This window comes from Nansenia antarctica (genome assembly GCF_963989245.1).
Source record: "Nansenia antarctica genome assembly, chromosome: 12".
Classification (NCBI taxonomy): domain Eukaryota; kingdom Metazoa; phylum Chordata; class Actinopteri; order Argentiniformes; family Microstomatidae; genus Nansenia; species Nansenia antarctica.
In genome coordinates, this window is record NC_137682.1 from 5219187 (window position 1) to 5241535 (window position 22349).

At 43.7% G+C, this 22349-nt stretch overlaps 1 protein-coding gene across 1 annotated transcript; it reads left to right on the forward strand.

Moving 5' to 3' along the window:
• Window positions 1-213: 213 nt before the first annotated feature.
• On the forward strand, window positions 214-17224 carry LOC308168587 (lysine-specific demethylase 4A-like). The gene is made up of 18 exons (XM_080543186.1): window positions 214-314; window positions 545-594; window positions 749-852; window positions 2115-2252; window positions 2761-2987; window positions 4054-4217; window positions 4455-5203; window positions 6015-6156; window positions 6630-6805; window positions 7187-7403; window positions 8107-8183; window positions 10413-10468; window positions 11851-11959; window positions 12774-12968; window positions 14662-14832; window positions 14954-15073; window positions 15401-15493; window positions 15650-17224. Exons 1-18 carry the CDS (start codon window positions 229-231, stop codon window positions 15788-15790), a joined length of 3015 nt encoding a protein of 1004 aa, XP_080399312.1. The 5' UTR covers window positions 214-228; the 3' UTR covers window positions 15791-17224.
• Window positions 17225-22349: the final 5125 nt, after the last annotated feature.

Below are 22349 nucleotides of genomic sequence, written 5' to 3' on the forward strand. Positions count from 1 at the left end.
AATTCACAACAAACGATCCATGTGCCTCACTGCTGCACTGATTGACTTTAAGACGAGGAGGAGGAGGATGATGATACTGAACATTTACCAACAGCATGATTTTATTCGTCTGATCACCAGAGTGTCACACAGTGGAACATTGGCCACCTGAACACCATCCTGGACACAGTGGAGCATGAGAGTGGGATCACCATCGAGGGGGTGAACACCCCCTACCTTTACTTTGGCATGTGGAAGACCACCTTCGCCTGGCACACGGAGGACATGGACCTCTACAGCATAAACTACCTACACTTTGGAGAACCCAAGTCCTGGTAATGAACCACAGTCTGACTCTGACTAAACATGTTGAGTAGTAGTAGTGTGTGAGAGGCAAAATATGAAATGTCGTCATGATAGGTCCTTGTATCAACAGTAGCATCTTGTTATGTTGGCATAAGAGTGTCAAGTCAATTTAGATTTTTCTATGAACTGGCAGCAAAAGTGATGTTAGTGTTGTGATAACAGATTGTAAAAGATAATTTCTATGTTTGTATACCGACAGGTACTGTGTTCCCCCAGAACATGGGAAAAGACTGGAGCGTCTTGCTCAGGGTAAGAGTAAGGGTGTTTGTTTAAGGACACATGAGGCAATTCTTTAAGAAACCAAAATCCCCCCCCCAAAATTGTGGTACAGTAGTGACAAAGAAATATTGCCTTTCAACTTTCAAAGTTCAACACACTAACATTTGCGGCTGCTCTCTTGCAGGATTTTTTGCTGGCAGTGCTCTAAACTGTGAGGCCTTTCTACGGCATAAGATGACCCTCATCTCGCCCTCGATACTGAGAAAATATGGCATTCCATTCGAGAAGGTAATTACTCAGCTTAGCCTTGATTTTACATTACATTAACCTAATCACCACTGTAAAAGACTTAAAAACTACTGAGATCAAAAATAACTTTTTTTGACAGAGGCTAAAAGCAGTGGCTCACCTTCCTCGTCAATCCAAAACACTGACACAAAAACACATGTACAATGCCCTCCATAAGTATTCAAGCATTTTGTCCTCTTTTATCTCAATACAAAAATAACAATGTGTTAATTCATGATGTTACTGCTGACAGCAGCAGCAGAATGTATTCTAAAGTGTACAGAAACATCAAGTCAAAGTCAAAAGTCAAAAGTCACTTTATTGTCCCATCACTGGGAAATTTGTATTGGGCTTACACCCCACAGCAGCCAACAAAGAGCAACAGACAATACAGAATATTAGCACACAAACAGAAGGCAGCCCTGATTAAAACAAGAGTGGAAACAAAATGATAAGCAAGATAAGTTACATTCATCTGGTGCAGTTTAACAGAAACGGGAATAAAATAATTTTTAAATCTATTTAATCTAGCGCGGGGGACTCTGAACCTCCTCCCAGAGGGCAGCAGTTCATACTCTGCGTGTAGGACATGGGAGGGATTCATGAGAATTCTATTAGCCTGTCTGAGAGTAGCCTGTTCAAAGATAGACTGCAGGGATGAGTGGTCTTTCACCCCTATGATCTTCCATGCAGTCTGTATCAGTCGGACCAGTTTGTCCGTCTTGTCTGCTCGAGTACAAGCAAATGCCTCCAAATTCAATAGATCATACAGACAAGGACAGTAAGACATACTACCATAACAACTAGGGAGTTTTTCAGGGCCAAAAAGCCGAGAGTTCTTGACTGGTTTTGACCATGTTTTGACTTTTGACCATGTCAATCTTCAGATTTAAATCCAATGGAACATGCATTTTTTCATTTCCTGATGATGAAGGATTTTAGGCAAAAGAAACAACAACTGAAGATGCAGTACAGGCCTGGTGGAGCATCATGATTGGTGGATTGATGACTCACTTGCTTAGTATTCAAATGTATTGATTGTAAGTCACTTTGGAATAAGGCGTCTGCTAAATGCCAAAAATGTAAATGTAAATGTAAAAAATGCATCAACAGAGGATATGCCCACCGTCTGGTGGGGTCAATGGGTCACAGACTTCAAGCAGTTAGCGTTGTATGCAAAGGATTGTTGTGGACCAAATACTAAACATGATTACTTTAGTCATCATTACTTCATGTCATATTTCTGGTCTTATGTTTTCCAGATCACACAGGTGGCTGGTGAGTTCATGGTGACGTTTCCCTACTCTTACCATGCTGGCTTTAACCACGGCTTCAACTGTGCAGAGTCCACCAACTTTGCCACCGAAAGATGGATCGAGTATGGCAAGAAAGCCACACAGGTAAGCAATATGACATTTTTTTTTTTTTGCATTTAGCAGACGCCTTATTCCAAAGCGACTTACAATCAATACATTTGAATACTAAGCAAGTGAATCATCAATCCACCAGTCGTAGCAGGAAGAGTAATCCAGCTCAGGCCCGGGGCCATTGATAGAAGGAAAAACCTTATCCTATCACCTTCTTCTAACACTTTTTTTTTTAAATGATTATTATTACACTGGAGAAACAGAATTTTTTTACAAGGGGGGCAATAGAAGTTTTTAGGGACTCAGTAGAGGGGAAAAGCGGGTGTCCTCAGGAGACGTAGTGCTGAGGGGCAGAAGATGTCTCAGGAGGAGCAGTTAAGGTTTATACACTTGAGCAAATGTTCCAATAAAAAAAACAATATGAGATGGTGATGTACTTATGGAAACATTTAAGATTTAATTGTTATTGGCTAGTGTAGTCTCAAACACAAATACGTCACAATTGTTTAATCTCTTATTTTTTTGCCTTATTGTCTTGCAGTGTTCATGCAGGAAAGACATGGTGAAAATATCCATGGACGTGTTTGTGAAGAAGTACCAGCCGGACCGTTACGAACGCTGGTTAGCAGGGAGGGACACAGGGCCCATCGACCACTCACGCCCTACTCCTGAGGCCAAAGAGTTTCTGGGGGAGGAGCTTGGGAACATTAGCAGCCGTTCCCAGGGGCCCTGTGGAGAGGAGCTCAACACTGAACGAGAACGAAAGAGGTCAGAAATGAGTATTCTACTTGTTTACAGGGCCCCCCTCTGTGAAAAACTGGTGTTAAATGGTGTCAGTTGATATTCTACTGTTAATGTGAAGGGTTGGGTCCAAATATTGGGAAAAGAAAGTACATTTTCAATCAACATTTTCAATCAAAAACCCCACTACTTTATTTGTAGAGATGTGGCTGGAGAAATGCAACCACTCTCAAATTCATAGACTGAGCTTTGCATACAAGGACTTCCATATCCATGATATCAAAATTATAGTTTTACCCATGTTTTGAAGCGACACTGTGTTTGTTTACAATGACATTGCTTTAGATAGTAGTGGTAGTGGGGTAGTGGTGGTCTAGTGGATAGTGAGTTGGACTTGTGATCGGAAGGTTGTGAGTTCAAATCCCGCCTGAAACCACATCACTACTAGTGTGCCCTTGAGTAAGGCACTTAGCCCTCAGTTACTCCAGGGGGAATGTCCCTGTAATTCGTAATTGTAAATCGCTTTGGATTAAAAGCGTCTGCTAAATGGCAAAATTAATTAAAATTAAAATTAGATAGTGGAGTAAAACTTAAACATGTTGGATTCTGATGGGTAGGACAGTTGAACTAAGCTCATGCGGCATTAATAACTACTATTCTTCAAGTATCAATGGCTATATATTATTAATTTGAAAGTCCAAAAATGTGTGTACCAATCTCTGATGGCCCCTTTTACTTTTTTTTTTTTTTCTAAGTATGAAATTACTGTCAACGTTTTTTTTGTGTTTCCATTGTCATTATGAATGAATGAATGGTCTTTATTGTCATTGCTATAGTACAGGTACCAAACAACAACATTTAGGAGGGGTGGCTCCCCTGGTGCTAGGAAAGAAAAAAAACACTAAAAAAAAACACAAGAAGGGTTGTTACCGGTAAGTTAGATCGAAAGGTTAAGCATCATTGATAATCAGTTGCATCTAAGCTAGTCTAAGCTAGCCAATACAACTGTATCTAGGAGAGGGAGTAACAGCCTTAAAACACTTCTGCTAACACATACTCTTTATCCTCTTGTCTGATTTTGTCGAACCACCAGCGCCACACAGAGGATAGGGACCAAGAGGCACAGAGTGTGTCTGGAGGTACCTGACACTGTGGTCTTGGGGGATGATAAAGAAGAGGAAAAGGAGGAGGAGGAGGACGAGTATGGAAAGAAGGCTAGACTAAGTACTGGATCAGAGGACCGCAGTGAAGATGGAGGTATCATCACTGGTGATAGGATTAGACTCTGACCTTTTTAAAAGCATTGTTAATGTAAAGTCTTCTGTATTTAAATATTTTAAAATTAGAATATTAAAATGTTGACCCTTCAGTTATTATGAAATAATCAAAACTAAGCTGAGATGTTATAATAAAGTAAAAACATTTTTAAATATACTATATATTTGGAAATGCTAGTCCTTTTCCTTCTCCTGACTCTGATAATTGTATTTTCAGAGTCAGGTACACCAAAGCTGGTCATCACCCCATCAAAGCTTTTCTTGATGGAGCCACTCTCTGTCAGGACAGACCCAGCCGCCAGTGGCACAAGTCTTCCTCCACAAGAGGCCACCATCACCTCCACTACCACCCCTGCATCCTCCGCCTTGGCTCAGCACCAGCAGGTGTCCCTCAGGAACGGCCATCTCAACGTAGCGGCTCATCCTAATAGGTCTGGAGCCACAACCCAGGCTGCCCGGCCGACCCTTAAACTAGGGGTGGCCAGTCTGCTGTTCCACAAGACCCTGAGCCCTAAGGAGGCCCTGCAGGTCCACAGTTACGCCCGTGAGAACAAGCAACACCAACACCACCACACCCAGCTCCACGTGCACAGTTACGCCAGGGAGCACCAGCCACGCCTCCACCTCCAACACCTGGCACAGCATAAGGCTCAGGCTCAAGCCCAGCAGGCCACCAGCCGTGGAGGGACAGAGCAGGGACAGGGGGAGTGCCACAGCGTTCCCACCAAAGGAGAGCAGCAGAACCAGGCCAAAGCAGCGTGTACCACGGGACAGCCGGAGCAGGCTACTACGGACCAGAGCCAAAGTCTCAGCCAGGGACAGCAGGGACAGCAGCCTGGAGAAGAGAGCTCTGAAGTTAAGGTGTCAAACAGGCTAGAAGAGCCGGTCCAGACCCAAGCACAAACCTGCGCAGGGAAGAGGGTAGAAGTGGAAGAGGAAGAGGCCCTCAGAAGGGACGAGCAGAAGGTTTGTAATACTTCCTCTTACCATTTATTCAAGAGGGCTTTGTTATTGAAACGCACCAGTACTCTATGATTGTGTCTGCTGATGTTGGAGAACTTGATATAGTGGATATGTTACGGTACATGTGGGAAAACTAGGGTTAGGGTTGGGTGCTAGGGTGCTAGGGTTAAGGTTAGGGTTAGGGTTAGGGTTAGGATTAGGGTTAGGGGTAGGGTTAGACATGCCCAGCATGTACCAAGTGGATGTAGCACCGAACCCTAATCCTAGTTTTCCCACATTTACCTTATTCCCACATGTACCGTAACAGATATATGTCTTAATCATCATGGATGGATTTCCAGAGTGAAATTAGTAGGACTCACTCACAAGACGCATACAATTCACTCACAGAATAATGTAAAAAGCAGTTCATTGGTGTATTATCAGTGATGACATGATGTTGCACATAGTGGCTTATGGGCGTGTCTCTACTGTCTAGTGTTGATTGATGATTGTCTTCTTTGTTTTTATATTTACTGTCTGTTTTCTACTGTGGGGAACATGGCGCGTTCCGACCTGCAGGGGGAGCCACAGGACGGTTGGTGAAGGGATGGGGGCGCAATTGGCACCAATTGCGCCCCCATCCCTTCACCAACCGTCCTGTGGCTCCCCCTGCAGGTCGGAACGCGCCATGTTCCCCACATCTACATGTGGTTCTTTGTATAACTGCTGCTAAAAAAGAATTTCCTTTTGTGGATTAATAAAGTATTACTACTCTACTCTCTATTATACCCATGTAACTCATCGTCTTGCTATAACGATTCCCCTTCTCCAGCAAACCGTCCCAAGTACAACACACTGCAAACAAACGCTCCCAGGTACGACATACTGCCAAAGTCTGAAGAGCAAACAGAAGGCCGAGCTCTGCAAGCTGCCCCGTCACCACCCGCTGCTCAGGGAGGGCAACAGTGACGACGGTGAGAGACCAGCAGAGCTCACAGAACAGCAGACATTGAACATTTCAGTTCACTTGATTTATTTAGTTATGTAGCTGACCCACACCCCTTCCTCTCTCTCTCTCCCCTTCTCTCTGAGACATCTTCTGCCCCTCAGCACTGCGTCTCCTAAAGACACCCGCTTTCCCCTCTACTGAGTCCCTAAAAACGTCTATTGCCCCCCTTGTACTGTTTCTCTGTTTCTCCAGTGTAACAAAAAAAAAAAAAAAAAGGAAAAAGGTTTAGAAGAAGGTGATAGAAGAAGGTTTTTCCTTCTATCAATGGCCCCGGGCCTGAGCTGGATTACTCTTCCTGCTACGACTGGTGGATTGATGATTCACTTGCTTAGTATTCAAATGTATTGATTGTAAGTCGCTTTGGAATAAGGCGTCTGCTAAATGCCAAAAATGTCAATGTAAAAAATGTCTCTGTTGTCACCACCCCCTCTCCCCCAGAGCTGTACCTGGATGAGGAGGATGAACCAGAGAAGACAGACGAGTGGGCCAGACCGCTGGCTCAGCTGTGGCAGAGCCGACCGTACAACCCCCAGGCAGAGAGGGAGTACAACAAACTCATGGGCCTGCAGGCGCCCTACTGCGCCATCTGCCTTCTCTTCTACACATACCACCAGGTAGGACGGCAGGTTCTCCTGGGTCTTATTAAGCTGGTGTTCACGGACACCACGGGCGTAAAAATGCATGTGTCAAATACTTAATAAAAAAAAAGTATATGTTTGATTTACTGAAGTTCCATTGTACCAGAAGTTTACGAGTATATGAGGTAAGAAATAGCTTCTAATAAACATGTTTATTAGACCACAAATCAGAGACCCTATAAAAAATATGTTAATTCCAAAATCAAATGAACTATTGAAATGAGCTATTTTTAGGAGTGACATTTCAGCTTTTCAGACATTTAAAAAAAAAAAAAAGGGGGGGTGGGTAGGGGTAGGTGTATGTATGCCATGAAGACTGTTGACTCCACTCTGATGACCCCTATTTCCCTTCTCCAGTTGGAGTCGGGCAGCGGCCGCCCTGGTCAGACTCTAGTGGGGAGGCGTGGGGGCAGGCAGAGGTCCAAGCCCCTCATCCCAGAGATGTGCTTCAGCACGACCACCAAGAAGGATCTGAGCACAGAGGAACAGGGCCACCTCACCACGCCACACATGGAGGAGGACGGTACCAGCAAGCTTGTCAGCTGTTCCCAGTGCTGCGTCCGTGTCCACACAAGTGAGAACCTGCTGATTCACAATCATGCCTGTTAGATGGGCATTGTTTTTGTTTTTTTGGTGATACTTTTTTATTATTATTTCAGGGAGTAAAACAAGGGAGTGGTAACATACAAATAAACAAAGGAGAAAATACAATAACAAAAATACGATTTACCAGTACAAATACAAAATTCCCATAAACCTTCCACGCCCCCCCCCTCCCCTTCCCAATCTCCCTTTACCCCAATAGTCCCCCACCTCCCCCTCCTCCCACAAATGTCCCTCCCGCCAAATACCTCCCACCCACCTGCCCAATCACAACCCCCCCGCCACCCACCCCCACCCCACAGGACCCCATGGAAGGAGCAAATTGATTAGCCTATAGTAGCGTCTTTCTAGGGCATTGTTTATTTTGTTGATTATCAATAGTATGCCCCTGATTAAAAAAACACTTCATTCACGTGATCTATTTTACAACAGTAAGAAAGTGCCTGTCTGTAAAACAGTGACGGGCTGTAATTAGTTTTGTTAATAGCACTTCATTCCAATGGACAAAATGTACGTTTTGTATAACGTAATTGTATTTACGTATGTATTTATTTAGTAATGGACTGACATTCACATTAATAACATTCAGCTGCCTGGTTGTGGAATGCTGTTTCATTGACCTTTGACCTTTGTTAACGGTGAAGGACTTTTTCTGTTTACCCGTTTCCCGCCAGGTTGCTATGGCGTGTCTGGAGACGAGGTGTCGGATGAATGGAAGTGTGCCCGCTGTGAAGCCAACGCTATGACTGAGGTCAGTATGGGTTTCAAGTCAAGTGGAACTGAGACAGTGGACCTACGAGAATAGTGCCACCTTACACCAGCCTGCGTAGTGTGTGCCAAGCTTTGCAAGAATAATGAAGGTTTGCATTCTAATCAATCCTGCTAGCCACATGATCCGTCTGCATCACAAGTGGCACAACCACCTTAACTGCTCCTCCTGAGACATCTTCTGCCCCTCAGCACTGCGTCTCCGAAAGACACCCGCTTTCCCCTCTACTGTGTCCCCTAAAAACTTCTATTGCCCCCCTTGTACTGTTTCTCTGTTTCTCATGTGTAAAAAAAAAATACTAGGTTTAGAAGAAGGTGATAGGAGAAGGTTTTTCCTTCTATCAATGGCCCCGGGCCTGAGCTGGATTACTCTTCCTGCTACGACTGGTGGACTGATGATTCACTTGCTTAGTATTCAAATGTATTGATTGTAAGTCGCTTTGGAATAAGGCGTCTGCTAAATGCCAAAAATGTAAATGTACATAGACACACCGCACCAAGCAAACCTTTGAGAATCCTCTCTATCTCATCTCCTCATTGGCTTTTACCTCCTGCATATTGCAAAACTACACACACAACAAAATAAACGTGCTGGGAGGCTATAGATTTTGACATTCAAACAAAATATCTCCAAGAATAAGATGAGGTTTGACATGAAGGCAAAGTTCAGTTTTTTTCGATCTTAGACCTCATTTTCCTCTTACTTGGTAGTTTTTGACTTTTTATATTCATATTTCCATTACTGAGCTTTCTTTGGCTGGCTCCAGGGCTAGCCTTTAGTCATGCCAGTGCAGTGGCGGACTCAGGCTGTTTGAAGGGCAGGGGTGAAAAGAAAAAAAGGGCACCTACTGCACAACATGGGACCCCATCAGTGCACATGGTCAAGTTTAGACCATTGGAAGGGCAGCCAATAGGGCACATCCTCTAATTTTGCCACTCAAAAGGGCACTTTAGTGTGACGTTTTTCAACGGTGGGGGCACATGGTCAAGTTTAGACCATTGGAGGGGCACCAATAGGGCACGTCCTCTCATTTTCGCCACTCAAAAGGGCATTTTCGCCCCTCAAAAGGGCACTTAAGCGAGGCGTTTTTCAACCGTGGGGGCACCAGGAGGGGCAGTCGCCCCCCCCTGCCCTCCCCCTGAGTCCGCCAGTGTACATGAATGCCATCACCTGTATGCTATCAAAAGCACTGAAAACAGCTTTCAAAGCATCTCCACACAAAATGTAAAATATGATTTAGTTTTTAGGGGTACCATAAGAAAATTATCTGTAATTGTGCTTTTGAAAAGAATGGACTAGCTATTTCAACCAAAATGTGTTGTTGTCCATGTTATTATGCTCAAGTGAATTCCAATAATAATAAAAAAATAAATTCCAAACCCGAGGGCAAAACTGGAAATATTCTCAGTTGGAATAATATAGCTCACAAAGATGAGATAGCTGTAGAATCTATTGTGGAAATGTTTTTAAGTAGTCATACGTATAGTGTACAAGTGTTCCCATTCATGTACACTGGTATGGTTAAATGCTAGCCCAGAGCCAGCCAAAGAAAGCTCAAGAATTATACCATATTGGACAACTCAACAAATGATTATTCCTTGTTATGGGAAAGTCAGGCTAAACATTTACAGATTCAACAACATCAATTTTGATCAATGCAGTAGTGGGAAATGCAAGTCCTATCTTGCACAGCAATGTACATACCAACTGTCTAATCATTCGACATGCCATTCTTTGATTAATTCACCCAAGCCCATTTATTTAAATGAAATTCTGCCTCTTGTCAGTTATGAAATAGTCTCATGGATGTGATATGATAATATGTCTGTTGGATGCTGTCCCAAGCTGCCTCAACCATTTTATACCACTAGAGGGCGATGAGCATGCTGTTTTCTACTTGTCTGTTGGCCACAGTACTTAATCACCATAATATCACAATCCTTATAGCTAACTTATTATAACTTATAATAAGTTACTCATCTTGCTCTCACAACAGTAACCTACTGCATGATAAGATAACCACAAAAACCTGCCAATAACAACTGCGATAGTGAAGTACTCGATGTTCCAGATCCATTTTTAGACTTGTATAGCTACGGTAGGAATTTAATTGGCAGGGTTAAAACTGATCTCGGAGCAGTGCCATAGTCTGCTTTAAACACTGGTTCAGGGTCAGGGGTCATCTGTGTGTCTGTCTGTCTCTGCCCTCAGGACTGCTGTCTGTGTCCATTGCGAGGTGGGGCTCTGCAGAGAGCCAACAATGACAAGTAAGTACTTAACGCACGTACTTAACGCTCCTCTAACCGCACGTTTTACGTAACGTACTCTAATGGAACCCCTCTAAAAGCTTTGTGAACCACACTATTCCAACCACTCTACAGCCAGTGGTCTCACTCTTTCAACTAAATGCCTGTAGATGAAGCTAGCTCTCTCCTGTTTCTTTCTTAAATGGCTTGTGATAGTGAGGGACTGCTAGCTTACAGGGTGTCTTGTGCCAGTTGTATTGTAAGACATTATGTGATGAGTAGATTCATATGGTTTTGTATATACAGTGGCTATAGAAAGTCAACACACCCCTTTCTACATTTTGTTGTGTTATAGGCTCAATTTAAAAAGAGGCCTGGGGAGACTTACAAAAATCTACAAAGTTGAATGGTGGAGAGGAAAAAGCACAGTCGATGGGACAACATCATCTCAGTCACTCTACAAAATTGGTCTTTAACCAAGTGGCCAAAAATAAAATCGAGCACATGCAATACAGTTTCTGCACCATCTCTCGTGTAAGAATAGTGGTAGCAGCATCAAGTTATGGATATATTTGTCACTGGCAGGGACTGAGGAGTTTGTCAGGATCAAGAGAAAATTATTAAAAGTTTTTAGTGACATCCTAATCTAGACAGTGTGGAATTGATTCCTATGCAAATCAGAGACCCTAAAACAAAGATATTGATAAAAAAAAATACATAAACTATTATCCTTGCATTAAGATGAACTCAATTCAACGTATTGAGTGATTTCTTGATGACATTTTTGTCATAACAGAGTGTCATAGCAAAGGGTGGGAAGACTTGTGCACATGAGGTATTTATGTGTTTCAAGTTTAATACATTTGCAAAAGTTTCTAAAAACTTGTTTTCACTTTGTCATTATGGGGTATTGTGTGTGGATTGATGCCAATGTGTATTTATTTAATCCATTTTAAATTGAGTCTATAACAAAACAAAATCTGGAAAAAGTAAAGTACTGTGTTGACTTTCTATAGCCACTCTATGTGTTTTTTTTAGTTTTTTTTTATTTATGAAAATGTTCACTTTATGTATAAGAAACTCTCAAACAGATAGTGCTTCCTTACAAACATAACACAACAGTATAAAAAGAAACAAAGAAAAAGTGAGGTCGTGGGATGGTCAAATTAAATCAATATAGCGTTTATCCAATCTAACATACGTTGTTACATGTTGTACAAAATCAGTAATGGAGCATCAGACATGCACTGTATGTGTGTTAAAATCAAACTGTGTTCTTATTTCCTTGAGTGGTAGCAAGAAGGAACATTACAATCCCTCAGTGCATCCTCCCCCTTGTGTTTTATATAATTACCCCAGATGTTATGGTCATTGTGATGACCTATTTCCTGTATCCTGCACAGGTGGGTGCATGTGCTGTGTGCAGTCACGATCCTGGAGGCTCGCTTCATGGACATCATTGACCGCAGTCCCGTGGACCTCAGTGGTATATCTCTCCAGAGATTTAAGCTGGTGAGCAATTGCCAGGTACCGTAGGGTAGTGGTGGTCTAGTGGATAGTGAGTTGGACCTGTGATCGGAAGGTTGTGAGTTCAAATCCCGCCTGAAACCACACCACTACTAGTGTGCCCTTGAGTAAGGCACTTAGCCCTCAGTTACTCCAGGGGCAATGTCCCTGTAATTCGTAATTATAAATCACTTTGGATTAAAAGCGTCTGCTAAATGGCAAAAGTCTGCTAAATGGCCTTCAGTATAAACATACACGGGTGGCTTATGATGCAGGGTAGTTCATCTCAACTTTATTGTTGTTTCATGTCTGTCACTATATTGAACCTGAATTTAGACCCTTCTGAATGGAACCCATATGGAATTGTTGTCTTCTAGGCAGAGGTTAACTATTTTCTTCGTTAAGGGCATTGTGCTATACACTCTGGCGCCTTCGCTGGTAGATCAGTCACTTTGTCACTCTGACCCTGACCGCCTCTTTGGTCTTACAAGGAGGTAGTAGATTATCCACGAGTGATCTTAGTCATGTACAAAAACTAGGAGGTTGAAACATGAGAAAGGACAATAATCTCCATTGTGTTCTCTTCACCCACCCCCCTCCACTTCTCGCGCTCTTCCCCTATTCTGGCACTTCCTCCCCTCACACCCCTCCCTCTGCCTCCTCCACTGCTTCCTTTCATTTTCATCCTCCCTCTCCACTTACCCCTTTATTCTCCTCGTCTTCTCACGCCACACCCCCTCCCGCCTCTCCCCTTTCATCCCACTGCTCCTACTCCCTCCCTCACTCACTCTTCTCTCTCTCTCTCCCCTCCCCCTTGTAGAAGTGTCACCTCTGCAGGCAGCGGGTAAGGAGGGAGACGACGGGCTGTTGCGTGCAGTGCTCTCACGGCAGATGCTCCACAGCTTTCCACCCCACCTGCGCCCAGGCGGCAGGTGTCCTCCTGCACGCGGACGACTGGCCCTTCATAGTCCACGTCACCTGCGCCAAACACAGGGCAAATCCCGCCATCCCAGAGGTACCCGAGGGGACACTCACGTTTGTCAAGTGGTACTGGGGGGAGAGACAGCACGTTAGGGCTTTTAGTCTCATCCTAGAGCTATTTCTTTTTTTTTCTTTTTTCTTTTTCTGAGTGGGGCAGTCCCACCCATATTTTTCATTGGACAGATACAGTGAAGACAGACAGGGAAGTAAGGAGAAGAAGAGAGAGAGAGAGAGAGGACATGTCAGCAGGGCATGGGCCGGATTCGAACCCATGCCGACATGGGCATACGTGTGCACTGTAGACCGCGGTGCTAGACCACTGGACCACCCCAGGCCACAGAGCTATCACTTCTGATGAACGAATAAGCTGATGTATGAGGTATTAATGCTGAGCTATGATGAAAGCCTGCAGTACTGCAGCTCAGAAGGACCAGTAATGACACACGTGTTTGTTGCAGAGAACTACATGTTTGTAGAGGGCCACTTTATAAACCATGCACCATGCACCATGCACCATGCACCATGCACCATGCACCATGCACCATGCACCATGCACCACACATCCACTTAGAACACTTTATAAACCATGCACCACACATCCACTTAGAACACTTTATAAACCATGCACCACACATCCACTTAGAACACTTTATAAACCATGCACCATGCACCATGCACCATGCACCACGCATCCACTTAGAATACGCCGGTAAAGTAGAGCAACACTGGAGACAGAACTTTATTATTTCAAAGCATTATTTTGCTTTCCCCATCGTCACAGAAATGGAGACAGCGTAAAACCGTGCAGGTTAGATTTATTTGTAAACATTAGCCACGTTACTTGTACTAGCCCACGTCTCAAATATGAAATAAAACGTATTTTATCACGTTCAACAATCTAGTTTAAATAGCTATATTTACAGTATCCTATAGAGCTTTCTATACAAGCTTGCTATGTTTGAATTACTATACGGTTAAGGTAGAGATGATCAGGTTTTATTTGAGGGTACTGTCTTGCATACATATTGGTTTCATCATTTAGAAATTGCGACACTTTTTATGCATAGTCCCCCTGTTTCAGGGTACCCAAAAGTAATGGGACAATTGGATTGATTGACAGGTGTTTCTGGTCAGGTGTGTTCCATCACTTCATTTGTGTAGTCATGAGAGATTTGTCAATGTCTACTATTGATTCTAGGCTTTGCATTTGCCTTTGGAGTCTGTTGCTATTGGTCAACATGAGAACCAACCAGAATCAACAGTAGCACAAAGATGGTTTGTGTGTCTTTTACACTCCCATAATTGACAGAGCAACAGTTACTCTGGCTCTACCTCGGACCCACTTGCATTACGGTTCACAGACTTTGTGAGACTACTTTGGCTCTAATTAAGTCAAAACAGGGGCTACTCAGTAAAGGTTGAACATATATTCTTTTAGCTGTAGGGTCTCTCTGGCGTTTGTTGAAGCTCAGTGCTTTTTAATTCACTAATTATGGGGGGGGAGAATATGTGTTCTACAGAAGACAGGACTAATGCTCAATGAAATGCAAATGAATGTGCTACAAGATATTATTTTCAGTTACTTGAGGTTTTGAATACCTCAGATTGGTCATTAATTCTAAATGGTCATTCATTTATGGTATATTGAGTGAAAGTCAACTAAGTCACTCGTAATTAATGATTAATGATTTTATGATGTGGTAATGACCTTCTCTTTGCGCCCCCAGCGTGATACAGCTTCCATGCGAGAGTTGGAGGCCGGTCAGAAGGTAATCTGCAAGCACAAGAATGCCCGCTACTACCATTGCGAGGTGGTGGAGCTGACCACTGCCACCTTCTACGAGGTTGTCTTTGATGACGGCTCCTTTAGCGATAACCTCTTCCCAGAGGACATAGAGGTAAGAAAATCTCACCAGTGTCGAAAGCACCGTTGATTTTGTTGTCAATGTTATATCGCTCCATTCCTGGTGTGTTGTATGGTATATTGAACGTATCTGTGTGTACCCTGTATGGTTGCAGAACCGGGACTGCGTACAGTTGGGTCCACCATCAGCGGGAGACGTGGTTCAGGTGCGCTGGACTGACGGACTGCTGTACGGGGCCAAGTTTGTAGCGTCACACTCCATCCCAATTTACCAGGTAACTGAACCACATCAGCAACCTTTCACCCCTGACGCATTATAACTGCACCCATACCACCTTAGATTTATATTACATTTACATTCTGGTAATTTAGCAGCAGACGCCTTTATCCAAAGCGACTCACAAATTTGTCATGAAAACTGTTTTCAAATTTTCTGAAACAATAAATTAAAATGAGCATTCTTATTAGACAAATTCAGGTAGAACTTTCTCCTGATTGAACCGTCTCTTATTGTGTGTCTTGTGAACACAACCTGTTGTCAGAATCTCTTGACATGGTTTTGTTATCACGCTGATGTTTTCTATACGTGTATGCCGCCACAGGTGGAGTTTGAAGACGGCTCACAGCTCTCAGCCAAGAGGGAAGATGTCTACAGTCTCGACGAAGACCTACCTAAACGAGTCAAGTCCCGAATGGTGCGACAAGCAAAATGTTATCAAATTGAATGCACAATAAGGTTATTCTATGGACTGTCTAACATTTGATGTTATTACAATTTGTTGGTATGAAGTGTCACTGTCGTGTATGTTTCTGAATTTCCTCTCTCTAACCCCCCCCCCCCCCCAACTCAGTCGGTGGCATCAGACATGCGATTCGACGGGATCTTGACAGAGAAGGGGGTCAAACAAGATTCCAAAAGACAACGGGTCATCAACTCCCGCTACAGAGAGGACTACATTGAGCCTGTCGTATACAGAGCCATCATGGAGTAACCAATCCCTTCCCTTTCCAACTCCCTCCCCCCCACACACACCCAGAGAGCAGGGGGATCTCCAGATCACCCACAGCCTGGGGATGCATCTCCCTCCTGTGCGTTGTTTGGAAAAATCTCTCTCTCTGGATGTAGAAGGTTTCCATGCCCCCCTGGGGCATCTTTTTTAAATCACGGCTGGGACTTTAAGGGACTCGGTGTTCAGAATGACACTGGAAGCCCCTCTTCTTTCTGTGAATGGTATCTTCCTCTTCCTCTTCCTCCTCCTCGGCTGTACCATTATTCAAATAGGAAACCACCAATAGAATAGGAACTGCCCATGAAACTGGGAGGGGAGGTTCTTTTCCACTTGTGATGACCCCCTACTCATGTCCAAGAAAACCTTGCCTCCATTTCGGCTCTGCATTATCTCCTGCTGAACGTTTGACAATTTGTTTCTCCATTCATTAAGTAACATTCTAACCTCTCATTTTTTTCCAGATCATAAAGCTTTGGGCCTAAGCAATTGAAATGTTTACACAACAAACATGATAGATGGTGGAATAATGTAAAAAAATGTTTAATAACAAGCATGATTGATAGGCCTAAGGGTGTCATTTTACAGAGCAGGACATTCATTCAATAGGATTTTCTGTAAGATGTTTTTCTCTTTCACGTTATCAAGTGCTTCACATGCTTTGCAATACGTTAATTCTCTGTGAATTCTCCAGTTCCAGTTCTTTGAATGTGCAGGTTTGATTGTGCAAGTCTACTGTGATGATTGGTTTAGAATAAGTTTAGAACAAGCCTTACGTGCAAGAGGCCATGTTCTCTTGTGTTATATTCAGTTTAGCTCTAAAAACTAAAGCTTTGGATTTATTCCATTTAATTTATATCAGTTTGTGTACGTTTGAGAACACAATTGTTTGTACTGCAGCTTGCTTTTCTTCCTTCCAATCTCCAAAACTCCCAAGATACATTTATATTTTGTTATATGAATGGGGTTTTGGGCATTTTTTGGTTATTTTTTTTCTAAAAAAAGTTATTTGGGTCAAGTTCCTTGTTCTGCAATCAGCACTTAACTTCCTAAGTACCCAATGGCATGTCTGTCGTTATCTATACAGATTAGTCACGGTACATTACTGAGCTTGAGAGCTAGTGTTCTGCCAGTGATGGCTAAGTTGTAGGATTCACGAGTTTCATCCCAACCAGTTTGACTATAAACCCCAGGCAGTTGAATAGGGAAAAATATATTTTCATAAGTAGTTTTTCTCCATTTCATGCTTTACCCAAAATACATTGTTGTTGACATGAATGGTTAACTGTCTTTGAGATGTACTGTATGTTGCTAATTTAAAGCTGTTAACTTGTGATCAGGAGGACGCACACCTCTTGAGCCATGCCCATCGATTTGCCCGTTTTGTTGTTCATTGGGTAAGTGTGCTGGACGCATTATCTGCACTCTGTAGAAGTTCAACTGCAGTAAAGATCAGATTGAGGAAAATTACCGCTTCGTGTTTTTATTTCCTCTTACCTCCCCAGACACTTGCCTCAAACTTCCTGTAAGACTTTATTATTCCACAGTTGAATTGTTGAATTAAGACTGAACTACATGACAAAATATATTCCTGCGTATTACTTTTTCTAATTGTGTAGTAGTACATTAAAGCAGTATTTATAACTGATTATTTTATAATCGTTATAAAGTTCACACATGTATTAACTTCCAATATGTCATTCCTATAAGGCTGTTGACCTTTGCAGTGTTACAATGACACAGCACTAATGCAATGTCACAAGACCAAACTCCAAGTGCTGTTGAGGCAAGAACAGATACTGTTAATCAACAAATAGATATGCTACATTCTTAAATGTTATATCGGTGCTGGGTCATAAACGATGTAAATAATGAAAGAAAAGCCTGCACATGGAATCTGCTGCTTTATTACCAAACAATGTTTGGCCTAACAGGTTCTAAACCTGGCTGTAGTCCTGGGGGTGAGGACCTGGAGGAGAGCCCCATGGAGCCCCAGATCTCTGATGAAGCCCGTTTCCTCAAACAGCAGGTCCTGAAGCAGATCCCCATCCAGTAGACAGAGGATGCTACTGGGGTTCTCCCACAGCCCTGTCTCTACCCAGCACATCCCACAGAGAGGAAACACCACTGAGGTCCCAAAGCTCCTTGCATGATATGTTGATTGGTTGCTGACGTTGCAATGTATTGCGAAAATATTGCAATGCAATGGATTGGGTGAGTAATCCCCACTACTACCTAGTTAGTGTAGAGTAGTGGGGATTACTACCTAGTTAGTGTAGAGTAGTGGGGATTACTACCTAGTTAGTGTAGAGTAGTGGGGATTACTACCTAGTTAGTGTAGAGTAGTGGGGATTACTCACTGAACACATCGCAGTGCAGAATAAAAGTCTGAACATTTGTTCGGTTGCTGACTTGTTCCCGCTTTCACCAGCTGCTGTCACATGTGTGCCTAACAGGTCAGGTAGCCTTCATCAGGTGACCTCAGTTTGGCCTATCAGGTCAGGTAGCCTTCATCAGGTGACCTCCGTTTGGCCTATCAGGTCAGGTAGCCTTCATCAGGTGACCTCCGTTTGGCCTAACAGGTCAGGTAGCCTTCATCAGGTGACCTCAGTTTGACCTAACAGGTCAGGTAGCCTTCATCAGGTGACCTCAGTTTGGCCTAACAGGTCAGGTAGCCTTCATCAGGTGACCTCAGTTTGGCCTAACAGGTCAGGTAGCCTTCATCAGGTGACCTCAGTTTTCAATCCCACCTCCACTGTGTTCCTCTGGCGTCTGGCTTCTCTACACTACGGAGCCCCCCTGGGGTCACATGGTAGAAAACATGTATTTGATGTGTGAATCCGTTCCCTCGGTTTAGTAATTCGTTCCCTCGGTTTAGTACCGTAATTGGTTAGGGTTAGGGTTATGGTTAGGGTTGGGCCCTACGAGCCAGAACGATTGCAAGGATTAGGGTTAGGGTTAGAATCCTTGCGATCGTTCTGGCTCGGAGGGCCTAACCATAACCCTAACCCTAACAAATTACTAAACCGAGGGAACAGATTCACACATCAAATCATTGTTTTCTACCATGTGACCCCAGGGGGTGCTCCGTACTACACAGCTAACTAGAGTAGGCTGCTATATTCTGGGAGGCAATGTAACAGAACTATAAGACATCTCTGTTTGACCTCTATACTCTATTTATGCTCCTGGTGGATCTCCTCTGATTGCTGTTTTCTTCTTCTGCTGGCATCAGATCACATCCACCACAGCCTCAGGGTGTACAGATGTGCCTGTGTAGTGTGAGATCTGTGAGGTGTGGAGTGTTCCACTGGAATTTGATCTGATGGATGGTTCCTGACTATGTACTACTCCCATAGTGGGTGGGTGTGTGTTGTGTGTGTGTGTTGTGTGTGTGTGTGTGTTGGACATTTTTTATTTATGTGGGTGGAGTATATGGGTTTATCAGTTCACTATTTATTTTGGTAGAATATCACCAGTAATACCGTTTATTAAAGAAGTGCTATGGAACAAAGGTGCCATTTGTCATCAATGGCATTATGTGCACAACTAGAATTTGAAAGAAACATTCTTAAGGACAATGGATTGGCATGTGTAGCCATAAACTGTAGATGCCTGTTGTAGCAGAATGGTATCCTATATACAGTGCCTATAGAAAGTCTACACCCCAGAAATGTTCACCTTTTGTTCTACAGCCACCCCACCCACAGGTGTTAGCTTTCATTTCATACCAAGATCATTATGAAGGCCCTTGTGATTGTGGAGATATTCTATATTCACTGTGGGCATGTCGTTTCGAGCAGAAAACCTGAAAAATAGGATGGATATAAACAGGTTGTGCATCTTCTTCAGTCACTCCTTTGTTGCATTGGCTGTATGTTTTGGATCATTGTTGTGCTGGAAGACCCACCCACCCACGACCCATTTCCACCTGAGATGTGCGCAAACCTGGCGACCAACTACAAGAAACATCTGTCCTCCGTGCTTGCCAACAAGGGTTTTCTCCACCAAGTTCTAAGTCATGTTTTGCTAGGGGATCAAATACTTATTTCAAATGCAAATCAAGGTATAACTTTTAATTAATGTGTTTTTCTGGATGTTTTTCTTTGTTGACAGTCTCTCACTGTTAAAACAAACCTACCATTAAAAATATACACGTTCATTTCTTTGTCAGTGGGCAAACGTACAAAATCGGCAGGGGATCAAATACTTATTTCCCCCACTGTACTAAGGCAGTTGACTCTAGAATTCTGGGCCTGCTACAGTACTATACATGGCAGCCAGCTACTGTGCCAATGGAAATTTGCAACTGCCGTTTATTAACTCTGTGGGTATGTAACGGAAATGACCCATGAACCATCGTAAGTGAAAGACAAACTCCTGCCTTACCACATCATTTGAATCGCTCTGCATAATGTCTCACTCAGGACACACACTGAAACAGATGGGTACTTTATGCTAAACAACCCATAAACGTAATAAACATTTCTTGCCAAATCATGGGGGTGTGAATTGTGGGAAGTGTACACCACGGTCGGTGACACTTAAGAAATCATACTCCAAACATTATTCATGTCCCCAATCGCATTATGACTAGGCATCTAAATGTCTTCCAGGTAGAGGAGAGAGAGTTTCCTGAGCATAATATTACACTGGGGCATAGTGCTCAGCCTCCCCATATCTAAATCAGACCTGGCAGAATACACCCACAGATACATTACGCTCCACACCTCTTTCTCACCCTCACTCTCTCTCCCTCCCTCCAATCCTTCCTTCCCTACAGCAAACCTGTTGTGAGCTGTGGGCATCATCACACAAACCCCCCTAAAGTGAGCTCTGCCATTTTGATGTTCCTGTGGTGGTGACCTCTACTGTGAGGTCACATCCCCCTGTTTCCAGTGTTCCGATGGCAGGGGGTGTGGGCCGCTTGGCTCATCGGCTCGGCTGCCCCTGTGGCGCAGGAGGTAGAGCAGCTGTCTAATGATCGCAAGGTTGGCAGATCGGCGGTTCGAGCCCCGGCTGGGGCCACATGTCGAAGTGTCCTAGGGCAAGACACTGAACCCCAAAGTGCTCCCAGTGAGCGGGCCGCGGCGCCTTGCATGGTAGCTTCCCGCCATTGGTGTGTGAATGGGTGAATGAGAGGCCGTTGTAAAGCGCTTTGGATAAAGGCGCTATATAAGTGCAGTCCATCCAGGTGGCTGGGAGACTGACAGGGAGACTGACAGGGAGACTGACAGGGAGCTACCTGCAGCACACGACTGGCTGATGAGCCTCGTCACTGGGCCATGTGCCCTGGGTCTCCCCCTCCCTCCCTACCTTCTCTCCTGCCTTTGGAGGATCATATCAACATCTGCTGATGGACAGGCAGCGATGCCAAACCTCTAACTGTGCAGCTTTGTTTTGCCTTTTCCATGTACTGCTGCCAGATGAGGAAATCAATGGTCACAACAACTAAAAATGTAATACTGGGTTTAGGTGTTACAGTACTTAGAGAGGGGTTAATCTACCAGTGCGTTAGCATGAGTATCAACTGTAGAAATATGAGCTTCAATAAGCTTTCTTAAGACACTTAAAGGTGCATTTAAATGGCTATTCTAGGTACTGAAGTTTGTTGATGGCACACAAAGTCCTTTGTGTGAAACCACCCTGATCCAAATCCCCCTCGAAAGATATGAACAAACCTTTTCTGCTCCTCATGGCCATGTGTGTATTTTGACAATGACAGTAAAAACTGCAGATGCCACTACAAGACACAGTGGGAGCAAAAAGCCTTGTCAGTTATGGTAGTTTGTACAAACCATTGATAATACATGCAATATATAGGTTCAAACACAGATGGTGTAGGCCCACTGGCGGACTCAGGGGGGGGGCAGGGGGGCGACCGCCCCTCCTGGTGCCCCCACGGTTGAAAAAAGTCCGTCTTAAGTGCCCTTTTGAGTGTCAGAAATGCCATTTTGAGTGGCGAAAATGAGAGGACGTGCCCTATTGGTGCCCCTCCAATGGTCTAAACTTGACCATGTGCCCCCACAGTTGAAAAACGTCGCACTTAAGTGCCTCTTTGAGTGGCAAAATTAGAGGATGTGCCCTATTGGCTGCCCCTCCAATGGTCTAAACTTGACCATGTGCACCCATGTTGTGCAGTAGGTGCCCTTTTTTTCTTTTCGCCCCCCCTGCCCTTCAAACAGCCTGAGTCCGCCACTGTGTAGGCCAATACCCATTCCCTTAACACTGCCTGTTGAACTCTGTGAAGAGAGGAGTTAGTCACGGCTCCCGATTATGGTAATTGCATAAGATCAAAGCGAATTATTTTAGGCATCATTGTAAAATAGGCCTCATATTATATATGCAATATTTTGGGCAAAAGGAATTGCTGTGACAAATGCTGCAATTCGCAAATCAGGGACAACTTGCCTACAGATGTTCAGCTTCTTATGATGTATTTTGAGTGAGGTTATTTGATTGGTAATTTTTCTAATATATGTTATACTGTAGAGTACACAAAGCCAACATTACGTTTTTTTTTCCCCCCTATCCCAGTGATCTA

What these genes read in the sequence shown, in the direction of transcription:
- LOC308168587 (XM_080543186.1), top strand. Translation starts at nt 229, where the DNA reads ATGTGGAAGACCACCTTCGCCTGGCACACGGAGGACATGGACCTCTAC. An exon ending in TCTTCCCAGAGGACATAGAG is followed by an intron (nt 14,833 to 14,953) that starts GTAAGAAAATCT and finishes GTATGGTTGCAG; the next exon opens with AACCGGGACTGCGTACAGTT. An exon ending in ACTCCATCCCAATTTACCAG is followed by an intron (nt 15,074 to 15,400) that starts GTAACTGAACCA and finishes ATGCCGCCACAG; the next exon opens with GTGGAGTTTGAAGACGGCTC.